The sequence below is a fragment of the Notechis scutatus genome, chromosome 4 (genome assembly GCF_049901735.1).
Source record: "Notechis scutatus isolate UNSWTSFEM ecotype Mainland chromosome 4, rNotScu1.2, whole genome shotgun sequence".
In the NCBI taxonomy this organism is placed as follows: Eukaryota; Metazoa; Chordata; class Lepidosauria; order Squamata; family Elapidae; genus Notechis; species Notechis scutatus.
In genome coordinates, this window is record NC_142012.1 from 89,539,107 (window position 1) to 89,551,808 (window position 12,702).

The following is a 12,702-nucleotide window of genomic DNA, read 5'->3' on the forward strand; positions in this document are numbered from 1 at the left end:
TCCTTCCGAGGTCAGTAAAATGAGGATCCAGGTTGTTGAGAGCAATATGCTGACTCTATAAACTGCTTAGAGAGGGCAGTAAAGGGCTGTGAAGTGCTATATAAATCTAGATGCTATTGCTATCACTATGTGTGATGACCCAGGACAAGGCACGAAGGTCACACAGCCAGCTGAGAGTTCAGACTCCCCTTTAATGCTCCAAATTTCCTCCCAAATGCTCCCACATTAGTCTTAGAGCAAAGCCAGCGCTTTCCGAAGACGTCTCCGTGGTCATGTGGCCGGCATGACAGTCTTTGGGTGTGCGCAGTCCAGCAAAGCAAAAGAACAGGGAAATGAGTCCATGAAGCAAGGAAGAAGCGCTGAATTCACAAAGTAAGGAACAAACTATGAGTCCACGATGCAAGGAACAAGGCACTGAGTCCACAAAGCAAGGAAGAAGCAACACACAGCGTCTCCTTAAATCTCAGACCCCAGGTGTGCCTTGTGAAGAGAGGCGGGGAGCTCTCCTCCCAAGTCATCAGGTTGGCTTGCACTGTTCCCATCTTGTCTCCACTCTCCGTGCTCAGGGATCAGGAGGGGGCGGTCCTTGCTCATCACTTGAGCTCCATCCCTCCCCATTTCCACTGTTTGCCCTCTCTCAGTCATCCTGCTCCCCTTCCTCCGTGCTAACCAGCCATCCCAATCCTGAGGGGCCCTGGGCTGCCTCATCCTGCTCCTCCCCACATTCCTCCGAAGCCAATGAAGCCGCTCCCTCAATCTCCATCGGCTCCAGCTCTGGCTTGTCCTTCTCCGCAGATTCAGGCTCTGACGGGGGCATGACACTATGCTAATAAAGCCGAAGAATACAAAGAAAATGCAAAACAAAAAACAAAAAACCAGCAAGTGCTATGAATAGACTGAAAAGAAACCACTCCAGTCTGAAAAAAGACGGCTGGAACTTTAAATGTGATCTGGGCTTCTAACATATTATTTTCAGGACACGAAATCATGACATAGACTACTATATGTGCTGAGTATATGCTTCAAGTTGCAACTGAAATGAAACAGAAGTTTAAGAACCTACAAGTAGAATCAAAGGCTGATGGTGTATCCAAAAGGCAAAGATTAGCCCTCGATGCGGAAGGAAAAGAGCCTCAAAGGCCACTTGAGGTAACGGAGAGTTAATTTACAAAGAGAGAACTTGGACCAGAGACCTTTGCTATTTCCACACCTCCCCAGAAGGTTAATGTTTCATTATGGGCTTTTTTTTTTTTTTTTTTTAAAGCAGGGTCTTCTTGTTTGATGATTTTGTGGATTCTCTTCACTTTCCCCTCATTTATTTTCTGTTTCACGCCCATCATTTTTCTCCTAGCGTGATGGAGAATAATTCTCCCTTCTTCCCCTTTTTATTTTGCCAGTGGGATTTGAAGGGCTTTAAATCAATGTCTTTCAAAGAGGTCCTTGAAGGAGGTCGCAAACTAGGTTGAAAAAGTTGAAATTGGTCGGTTTTTTAAACTTAAAAAAAAAAACCTGTCAGCTTTGGAAACCATATTGAGATCCGATGCTCCCACGCTGGGAAAGTGGGAGGGGGGAAGTTCATTGGAGTATATCTAGTTAGACATAATAACATTCTTTTTCTGATTCAAGGTCAGGTTGTGTTGCGCCTAGTGAAAAGGAAGTCTTACTTTGGGACGGATGGTGATTGGGCTACGTGATGTGAGGATGGGTGTAGGGGGTGGGTTTGTAGTTTTTACTTACTGTAAGGAAGCCTGGAACTTTCCGATTCGGGATTCCACAGTTGTGCCAGTTACTATTCGAATAGAAGGAACCTTTGAGATACGTCTGTCTCGGAGTTATTGGGTGGAATGGAGGTTTGCTGGAACGCTGACAACCACCACCACAGAACCCTAACACATGGACTCGCACACACACAGAAAGAGAAAGGCCAGGAAGGCTTGCAAAATTGGGGGCTGTAGATGCAGTTCAAGGGCTGTGCATGTCTGTGGTTTATGTTTATCCAACCAAGAGAATTTGTAGTGTGGGAACTGGACATGAAGGAATTTAAGCCTTAAAACAATAGCATTTAGCACTTAGACTTATATACCACTTCATAGTGTTTTACAGCCCTCTCTAAGCAGTTTACAAAGCCCCCCAAGAGTCTGGGTCCTTATTTCACCAACCTCAGAAGGATGGAAGACTGAGTCAACCTTTTGAGCCAGTCAGGATCGAACTCCTGGTAGCGGGCAGAGTTAGCCTACAATACTGCATTCTAACCACTGTGCCATCACAGCTCCTTATGTTACAGGATACATTGATAAAATAACATTGCAAGGAGTGTGACTTTTCATATGCCTTATCTGCTGTTGGCTGCAAAGTTCAGCCATCGGAGGTACTGGGACAATTGGATGAACTTTAGTGCTCCTCAATCTTATACTAAGGAATCCTGGTGTTCCCTGTAAAAAGTGTGACAGCTTGATTAAATTGCAAGCATGAACTGGGCTAGGATTGGTTACGCTGGCAGTTTTTCTTGATTCCATCCTTCTTGGACATGGATATTTATTACTGCACAGTGAAAAAGTAACATGAAAGCATCCTTCATGTAAACTTTTTATGGTGGGCTTTAAAACTGACCTCCGCTGTTTTCTGCAAATTTATTGCAATCTGTTACAAAAGTTTCTATCTTGAGCCTTCATGGACAGTTACAGACAATTCAAGGAACTTTACATCAGTGTTTCTGAACCTTAGCAACTTTTAAGATGCATGGACTTTAACTCCCAGAATTCCCCAGCCAGAATTCTAGGTTTTAAAGTCCACACATCTTTAAAATTATTATGTTTGAGAAACACTGCTTTAAATTTCAGAAAATCCAGTTATTACTTAAAAATAACTTATAATACTTTAACATCCAATCAGATAAGCCTGCCTCCTAAAATTGATAAGCAAATGACCATGGGTTTTTTAGTTCCATTTAACCCTTGGTGTTCCCCACTGAAAGTTTTACAGTTCAAATAAAATAAAAAAGACACAAAGGCAAGCCTAACCTACAGTTGCAGCTCTAGAGTGAGATTTTAACCAGCTGGGTTCCTTTCATTGCAATTGGATTTATTTCCCAGAAAATTTACTTAAGACTGCTGAAACCCAGCAGGATTCCTCCTACGCTGATGCTCAGACACGCTGCTATTAAACTGCACAAACCAGCAGAAGGAAACACTGAACAAACCAGCTGCAGCTACTGCATCATATTCAGAAACAATAAACCAGGCTTGACAATTTATAGCCTGCAGATGGCTTGGGAAGGGGGACAGTCCATAGAGCACACAAAGAATAGACAAAGGCCAACTGTGCTGTCCAGACAGTATATAGGTAATGGGAATTGAGTTAGTTAAGTTAGAATCGGGAGCTGTCCCCTTAAGGGAATGCATCATGGTAAATGTAGTTAAGGCATCATGGGAAATGTAGTCCATGTCAGGTGGTCACATCTGTAATCCTGATTGGTCACTGAACTGACCCTTGGTTGGGTTGGGGGAAGCCCTTTGTTCCCTTTCCTTGCCTGGACCCGGTAGCATGCTGGCTCCCTCCGCTCTATCACTATGGGATGAAGAGAACTGTCTTTTTACACTATGGAGATGACTATGGAAAGATTTGGACATTAAAATGAACCTTGACATAACCGTGAGTTATATGTGAGGATGCCTTATGAGCCAATAAAGAAACTTCGTACGGAAGCCTTTGTCGAGTTATCTGTCTGTCTTTATATTCAGCTAGTAATTATAAAAGACAGAACAGAATACCAACCTTTCTGGCCTATTGGAAGGTAGCGATTTAAAGAAAGGTATTAAGCTTCCCGCCAGCAAGATTAGCCAAAATGTACAGAAACCAATCACTTAACTGTTGGAAATGTCTGAAAGAACTGGGCACATATTACCACATATGGTGGTCCTGTAAAAAGTCTCAGGAGTTCTGGTACAGAATTTGGTTATGGAAATGATGGGGTTAAAATTTTGTTATAAACCTGGGATGTTCTTACTGGGAATAATGGAAGAGAAGTTTAGCAAAGCTGATATTTATCTAATAATACATGTTATCACAGCAGCAAGAATGATATTTGCCCAAAATTGGAAGGCAAGAGAAATCCCTAGGGAGGATGATACAATCGATAAGATACTATAATGCGCCAAAATGGATAGGTTGACATTAGAACTGAAGGAGAAAGACGAGTCAGAATACCACAAAATATGGAATAAATTCTACTATTGGAGGGATATGAAACGGAGTTCATAAAATTGGAATAAGAATTAAAAGTGAACTAGGGAGGATGTGAGGAGGAGTAATGAAAAAGAATTAAAAATTATAAAGTTCAAATGTATAACATGTATATAAATATACATACTTTATGTATATATATGTACATAATTTCTTTCTGAATGTAATATGCACTGACAAAAATGTATGTCAAAGAAGACCATGTTCAATGTTTTTAATGTGTACACTCAATAAAATTTATTTAAAAAAATAAAAAACAACAACAACCAGAAAGGTATTAAGCAAAATCAGAGAATGGCCAATTCTCTCTTCCCGCCTCCTCTTGTAAAGTATTGTCATTCATGTCCAAGAAGCTATTGAGAGTTTTGCAGTGATAATTCAGCACCGGAAAAATAAACACAGATGGCTGATGCTTCATTTAACATCTTTATAAACATAATAAGATTTTACAAACCAGTTGTAGATTTCTCCAACATGGAGCAAACTCAAACAGAAACACGTTGCAAGTTCAGAGCAGAGCTCCAGCCTTCAGCAAGTAAGCAATTTAGTTTCATCTTCAATAGATCAGCAGGCAAGCAAGAGGAGAGAAGCAGTTTCATCTCAATAGACAGACTCAGAGCTCAACAGAGCTGAGTTGCAGAGCTTAACATAGAACCACGCCTAGCCTACTTTTAGTTTCAGTTTCCAGCCTAGGCTATTTCAAGTTTCAGTTTCCAATCTATCCTCATTGGCTGACTTAGTTGCTATGCCTATTCGTTGGCTGACCTTTTTACCAAGCTCTATTCCAGTTCATGAATATACTCTGACGGAAGCAAATGAGATGCAGTAAGCACCTGGGCTTCCCTGAATAGATGTGTAGGTCCAGTGGTGGGATTCAACCGGTTCAGGGAGCACACGGTGCTTTTGAAAACAGCTCTGAAACTTACCTTCTCCTGCAACCCCAGTGAATAAAACAGCTGAGGCGCGGTAATCCACTCTGCTGCGCAGATCAACCTGGCTTCAAACAAAGGAAATAAAGGATAGACTGGGGCAGAGGCGGGTAGGCGGGACCAACTCATCGCTGGAACTACCAGTTCGTCTGAACCAGTCTGTACCGGCTGAATCCCACTCCTGTGTAGGTCTTAACATGGTGCCCCACACAAGCAGCAGCAGGAAAAAACCAACAGCAACCATTTATGATATGCGCAACAGAACTAGCTAGATAACATTCATGGTGGAAGTGGTGCCTTAACAATAAAAAGGGACAAATATTGGAGTCAGGAATGTCAGTCTTGAAGCCAGAGTAAAGACCACTATAGACTCTGTGTAGGCTCTATATATGACATCAGTTCAAACATGTATTCAGTGAAAAGGTTGGTACACGTGCTAATTATATTTGTCCATTAGCTCATTTTCTTTTGTAAGTCACCTTCCTCCAAATGGCTTTCTTGTGATAGGCTAGACAAGCATTTATAAATGTATACATTTTTTTGGATCATGTAGTTTAAAGCAAGGGTCTCCAACCTTAGCAACTTTAACACTTGTGGATTTCAACTCCCAGAATTCTGGGAGTTAAAGTCCACTAGTCTTAAAGTTGCTATAGTTGGAGATCCCTGATCCGGACAACATAAATGGTGCTCTCTCCCCTATTTTTCCTCTACAATAACAATACCCATTGAGCTGAGACAAGATGATTGGTCCAGAGCCCCCCCCAGGGAGATGCTGGCTGAGGAATTCTGGGAATTGAAGTCCACAAGTCTTAAAGTTGCTAAGGTTGGAGACCCCTAGCTTTAAAGTATTTGTGGACTCCTGTTTCAATTGTGTACTCCATTCCCTCCCTTTAATATTTTATAAATATGTTTTAAATATTTTAACCAACAGGCAGGGCAAAGCTTAAAGAGAGTTCAAACGGTGATTTTTGCATATGAGAAATGAAAAGCCGCAGCACAGGAGGGTGTGTGTTGCATACTTGGACACCTACTGTTGTGACATCGGAGTTGGGAGGGGTCATTTCCACTAGGTTGATGAAGTACGGCTCATCTTTCCATACAGGATAATTATCATTGATGTCCAGCAAAGTGATGTTTACCTGAAAAGAACCACAGTTGTAAATTCAGATTGTAAATCCAGTCAGATTCTCCCAGCATTACTATAGCACCTTTACAAACGTCTTCTTCATTAGAGTATTAACTCCCCTCCTCTAATCTCTGAGCTTTAACTGTCAGCTCATAAAACATGTCTATGGTCTTTTTAGAGTTGCCAACAGAAAGGGAGTGGGGAAAGGGGTTTGAAAGAGCAGTGCGGCAGCTTGGAAATCAAAAGTGCATTCCATAAATAGTTTTCAAAGATAGTAACTAAGTGACTGAAGTTTCTGCCGTGCAAATATCTAACTGGAGAGCATGATTGATGACTCTTGGCTATGGATGTGTCCCATTGGAGAATATGAATTACGATACACCCAAGGAGTTGGGGGAAACCAGGTTCAAGGGTGACAATGAATGATGTATCTCAGAATCAGCTACACCTAGGCAGTGCCAGACCTTTTAACTCCCAATAAATCCTTTTGAAGTTTTGGAAGTTTGGCTCGAGACTCATGATTTAATTGGGGTACCTGCCGGAATCCTGACATTAACTCCAGGAAGCTTTTTGAAATTCTCTGCTTAGTTTTTTCTGACAATGTCAGCACCTCTATCGATGAATGCATGAGTCATGAAACAAACATACTTGACTAATTTTTCTCTTACCAGTTTCCTATACCGTTTCCAGGATCACCTCTTAGTTGCACACAACATGCTGAATATTTCTTTCACAGATATTCTAACCATATTTGGAATGAATCTGTTAGTTTTAAAAACTTGTATTTTCTTTCTATGCTTTGATTAAATCAGGAAGCTTAGATGAAGTTCTTGTACAAAATAGTGTGATTTAGTACTGTTTTTTGTGTGTGTCTGGACTCCTGGAAACTTCATAGATAGAACCATTCAGGATCTTTTTGGCAAAATTTTAAAATGATTTGTTGTTGTCTCCTTTCTAAGGCTAAGAAAGGATAACAGATAGCAGATAATCAGAGTTGGAAGGGACCTTGTAGGTCATCCAGTTCAACCCCCTTGCCCAAGCATGAGACCTTACACCATTTCTAACAAATGACAGTCCAATCTCTTCTTGAAAGTCTCAAGTGATGACGCTCTCACAACTTCTGAGAGCCTGTTCCATTGGTTGATTGTTCTCACTGTCAGAAAGTTTCTCCTTATTTCCAGGTTGAATCTCTCCTTGATCAGTTTCCATCCATTGTTCCTTGTCTGGCCTTTGGGTGCTTTAGAAAATAGTTTGACTCCTTCCTCTCTGTGGCAGCCCCTCAAATATTGGAACACTGCTATCATGTCTCCCCTGGTCCTTGTCTTCACTAGACTCAAAGTCACCCAGCCGGTTTCTATCTTTAAGGAAGGACTAGAATTTGGGTTTTTCTGCTTGTAATTTAGCATCTCAACCAGCAGAAACTCATTTTTAAATGCTTCTTTGCTCTTTGTTTCCTAAAATTATTTGGGATTTGCAAAAATGAGATAAATCAGTGAATGTCCAGTTTTAATGAAGAGTTCATACACTTTCTTTATCCTACGTAGATAAATCTACAGTCAGCCACAATAACTTTTAGATAATATGCAAACTAAATATTTCTAATTTAGACTAAAAACCTAAATCCTTTTATTTGAGAGTCAGTTCATTTGAACGTAACAACTGATACAGTTTCCTCCCCTCATACTATAATTATTTCATGACAGTGGATTTCAACAAAGAAGAGAATTGAAGTTACTACCGGAAATAGTGTTAAAAGGTTCTATGGAAGAACATACAGGTAGTCCTTGACTTACAGCAGTTTATTTAATGATCATTTGAAGTTACAACGGCATTAAAAAAAAAAGTGATTTTTGAAAAGTGGTTTTTCACACCAATAAGCACTGTGGCATCCCTATGGTCACGTGACCAAAATACAGAATTGGCAACTGAGTTGTATATATAACCATAGCTGTGTCCTGAAGCCATACGATCACATTTTAGTATTTAGTATTTATTTGATTTGTTCAATTGCTTACAAGATACAGGTATAAGAATAAATATAGTTTTGAATACATGAGATAGATACTTATAAGAAAAATAAAAAAACAATAGGACAGGGACGGTAGGCACGATTGGTGTGCTTATGCACGCCCCCTACAGGCCTCTTAGGAAGTGGGTGAGGTCAATAGTAGACAGTCTAAGGTTAAAGTTTTTGGGGTTTGGGGAAGAAACCACAGAGTCAGGTAGAGCAGCGGTCGCCAACCGGTGGACCGCGGCCCACAGGTGGGCCGTGAGAAAATTTTGGTGGGCTGCAGAGAAATCTCACCTCCAGAGCACCTCCCCCAAAGCAATTAATCCAGGCTGCGCAGAAACACAAGCCTGCGCCACCCACATGGCCCATGGGAACCCTCCCCACCCATTCACTCCTTACCCGGTAAACTTGCCTACTAAATCGCTATTTTTCCTTTTTCCGACCATCATCTGTTCTGCTGTGCCAGGAGATTTAGATTAGCTAGGAAGCAGGAAATGGTTGGATTTCTTGCTTTCTAGCTAGTCTTTAGATCTTCAACTCAGCACAGCCGAACCTCCCTTAGAACTGAAGGTTTGCTTGCAAGCAAATTCAGTGCAGACTCACGGCAATTAAATTTGAGAGACTGAGCTAGCCGATGGCAGATTCTGTGAGCAACTCAATCTGCCTGCTTTGCCTGATTTTGGGTAAAAGCTGCTCTTTTTAATAAAAAAAAAATTCAATATTTACATGCATGGTGTATTGTGAGTTAATTTTGTGAGTTTGCTTGCTAGCAAATGTTATGAGTTTGCTTGCAAGCAAATTTTATGTGACAGACTGAGCTAGCCAATGGCAGAGAGATTGATCTCTGAATGAATCTGTGATTCTGTGAGCCACTCAGTCTGCCTGCTTTGCCTGATTTTGGGTAAAAGTTGCTCTTTTTTATAAAAAAAAATCAATATTTATATAAATATTTATAATATTTACATACAAGCCATGCCCAGCCAGTCACCTGACCACACCCACAAATTAGGCCATGCCCACAGAACCGGTTAGTAGTCCCTGGAATCTAAAATTATGAGTTTGGTGGTATCTGAGGTCCAAAAGGTTGGCGACCCCTGAGGTAGAGTATTCTAATCATTGACCACTCTGTTGCTGAAGTCGTATTTTCTGCAGTCGAGTTTGGTGCAATTAACCTTGAGTTTGTATCTATTGTGTGCTTTTGTATTGTTATGATTGAGTTTCAAGTCTGGTGGCATAAGGTTTTCAGCAACGAGTAGAGGAGTGGAGAACTCTTCTTGTGAAATATTTCTGGACTTTCTCAACTGTGTTAATATCAGATACGTAATGTGGGTTCCAGACTGATGAGCTGTATTCAAGTATAGGTCTAGCAAATGTTTTGTATGCTCTAGTTAGTAGTGTGATATTACCAGAGAAGAAGCTACGTAGGATTAGATTAATAACTCTTAATGCCTTTTTGGCTATGTAGTTACAGTGGGAGACTTCTTGACAAGCAAAGTCAATGGGGGAGCCAGATTCACTTAGCAACTGCGTTATTAACTTGAGGACTGCAGTGATTCACTTAACAACCGTGTAAAGATTGCAGCACTGGTCAAAAGGGCCCAGCAGAGATTATACTACCTGAGACTTCTCAGAAAACAACAACTGAATGAAAAACTGCTGGTGACCTTCTACCGCTGCACCATAGAGAGTATCTTAACTTACTGCACCTCTGTGTGGTTTGCCAATTGCACAGTGGCAGATAGGAAGGCACTCCAGAGGGTTAACATCATTGCCCAGAAGATCATCGGTTGCCCTCTCCCCTCTTTGGAAGAGCTTTATAGCTCCTGCTGCCTTAAGAAAGTTCAAAACATTCTCAAAGATCCATCTCATCCTGGGCACCCTTTTTTTGAACTATCACCATCTGGCAGATGGTACAGAATAATAAAAACAAGGACAAATAGGCTGAAAAACAGCTTCTATCCCAGGGCAGTAGCTCTTTTGAATTTTGCTGTATAGTGCAGTGTTGGTGAGATGTCAGGGGTTTCCAGTTCAATGTGTGGAGTGTGAAGAATGTGTGTTTGTGTTCATTTTCATGGGCATGATGTGCACTGAAGATGGTGTTTGATTTCGTTGTACGAGGTGCAATGACAATAAAGTGAACTAAACTAAAACTAAACTAAAATGGGGCAAAATTTACTTATAACAAATGTCTCACTTAGCAACATAAATTTTGCGGTCAATTGTGGTCGTACGTTGAGGACTACTTGTAGTCAGTCAACTCGATAAACAGGAAGTAACTGCTTTCAGGGGTGAGAGTCAAACTTTTTAACAACTGGTTCTGTGACTGGGTGGGCATGGCTTTTTATTTTTTTTTGCAGCATCCCCCCATTTTTTGCCTCCTGGGCCTCAGGGGAGCCTCCTGGGGGGGCGTTTTTGCTCTCAGAAGGCTTCCCTGGGGCCCAGGAAGGCAAAAAATGGAGTGCGGGGAGGACCACAGCTTGCCTCCCCACAAGCCCCCCTTTGCCTCCTGGGCAAAGCAGAAAGGCAGCCAGGGGGATCCCAGAACAGCTGATCATTGGAACGCTGATCGTTGGAAGGGGAAAAAAAGAAATACCTTAAGGAGTGACTGGGTGGGGGAGAACGTAGTCAGCGATGTTGGGCGTGTGCGTGATGTCACGCATGCACGATAAGGACTGACTGGGCAGGGAGGGGAGGGGCTAGCCAGGGGCACGATTTGCGGGTTCTCCAAACTGCGCAGAATCACAACGAATGGGTAGAATCCCACCCCTGACTGCTTGGATTATACTATGTAGCCTGGACTCAGGTAATTCATCATCACGAGTAGAGATGGAAAATGAATAACACTTAAGAAGGAGAGCATTCTGTGCCTACTGTTCTCACACCACTTGATCCATCTGAATTATTAGATGAGAACGTGGGCCTGTTCATTGCAGAAAGGATTGTGGTGCAGGGTAATATGTGGAGTCATCATGCCGAAGCACAATAGATATAAATGCTATTTTAATTTGGGAGAACACAATGCACTGTGGAAAAATTCAAGCAGTGCAGATGTCTCAAGGTTAAAGTGCTCACCAAAATGTGCATGCTGACATGGACAAATTCTTCTTTAGCCCCTCAATCACTATCATAACATGGCAGCAAATGATAAATAGCCTTATTTAAACCAAGGGATCGGGGTCCCTTTGTATTCTCAGGGTATGCACAAGTGAAACTCCCTCTTCAAATAGTCTTCTTGGCTGTGGACGGTGATGAGCAAGAAAAAAAGTGAAATCTATTGCTAGTTAGGTCGCAACACACAATATGTAGGAATGACCTTGGAAGAGAGGAGAAAGAGCCACCTAACACACACATAGTTAATAGTCACAATCTAGGATTAAATCTCTCTTCTCTTATCAACATCAGTTGAATCTGGTCCCTAAGGAAGGAGGAAAACACAAGAAGAGAGGTTGACTGGACAGCCATTTGCCCAGAAGAGCAATAGCATCAGCAATAGCATTTAGACTTATATCCTGCTTTACAGTGCTTTACAGCCCTCTCTAACCAGTTTACAGAGTCAGCATATTGTCCCCAACAATCTGGGTCCTCATTTTATCCACCTCGAAAAGATGGAAGGCTGAGTCAACCTTGAGCCTGGTGAGATTCGATCTGCCAATTTTCAAGCAGCCGGCAGTCAACAGAAGTACTGCACTCTAACCACTGTGCCACAATAGCTCAGAATGGTCTCCTGCTTGAGTAGGGGGTTGGACTAGAAGACTTCCAAGCTCCCTTGCAATTCTTAATATTCTATGTTCTATTGTTGTGTATCTTATCTGGACTGCCTTGAGGAGCTAATACAAGGGGAGGTGCTTGCACTGTATTCACACGCTTGCTGCTTTTGTTGTTTGCTCTCTCCTCTCCTCCAAGGATGCTTCTGGTGGTCAAAAATTAGGGGAAGCTTCCTTATAAATGCCTTGAGTTCCCAAAGAAATGGTGGGATATAGACGCAAATAATAACAATAAAAATTAACAATAGTCATCACCACAACACCAAATTCCCTTATGTCAGTGTTTCTCAACTTCAGCAACTTTTTGAGGTATAGAATTCTCCAGCCAGCATGTTAGAGCTATTCATCGTAGAACATAGAATAATAGGGTTGGAATGGACTTTGGAGGTCTTTTAGTCCAGCTTTCCTACCCGTGGCAGGACAGCCTGCATCATTCTGGACAAATCACTGTCTTCTTAAAAAAGTCCAGTGATGAAGCACCCACAACCTCTGGCCATGCCACTGATTAATTGTTCTCACTGACAGGAAATGTCTCCTTAATTCTAGGTTGCATCTCTCCTTGGTAAGTTTCTATCCATTATTCTTATCCTGTCCTCAGGTGCTATGGGGAAGGGGCTGACAGCCCCTCAA

General features: G+C 41.7%; 1 protein-coding gene across 1 annotated transcript in view; it reads right to left on the reverse strand.

Moving 5' to 3' along the window:
- Nucleotides 1-12,702, reverse strand: part of CDH23 (cadherin related 23) — a 564,480-nt gene that overhangs the window by 169,652 nt on the left and 382,126 nt on the right. Inside the window, exon 21 of the mRNA XM_087964088.1 lies at nt 6,203-6,310. Within this exon, the coding sequence (XP_087820214.1) occupies nt 6,203-6,310 (108 nt within the window). The remainder of the gene's footprint in view (nt 1-6,202; nt 6,311-12,702) is intronic.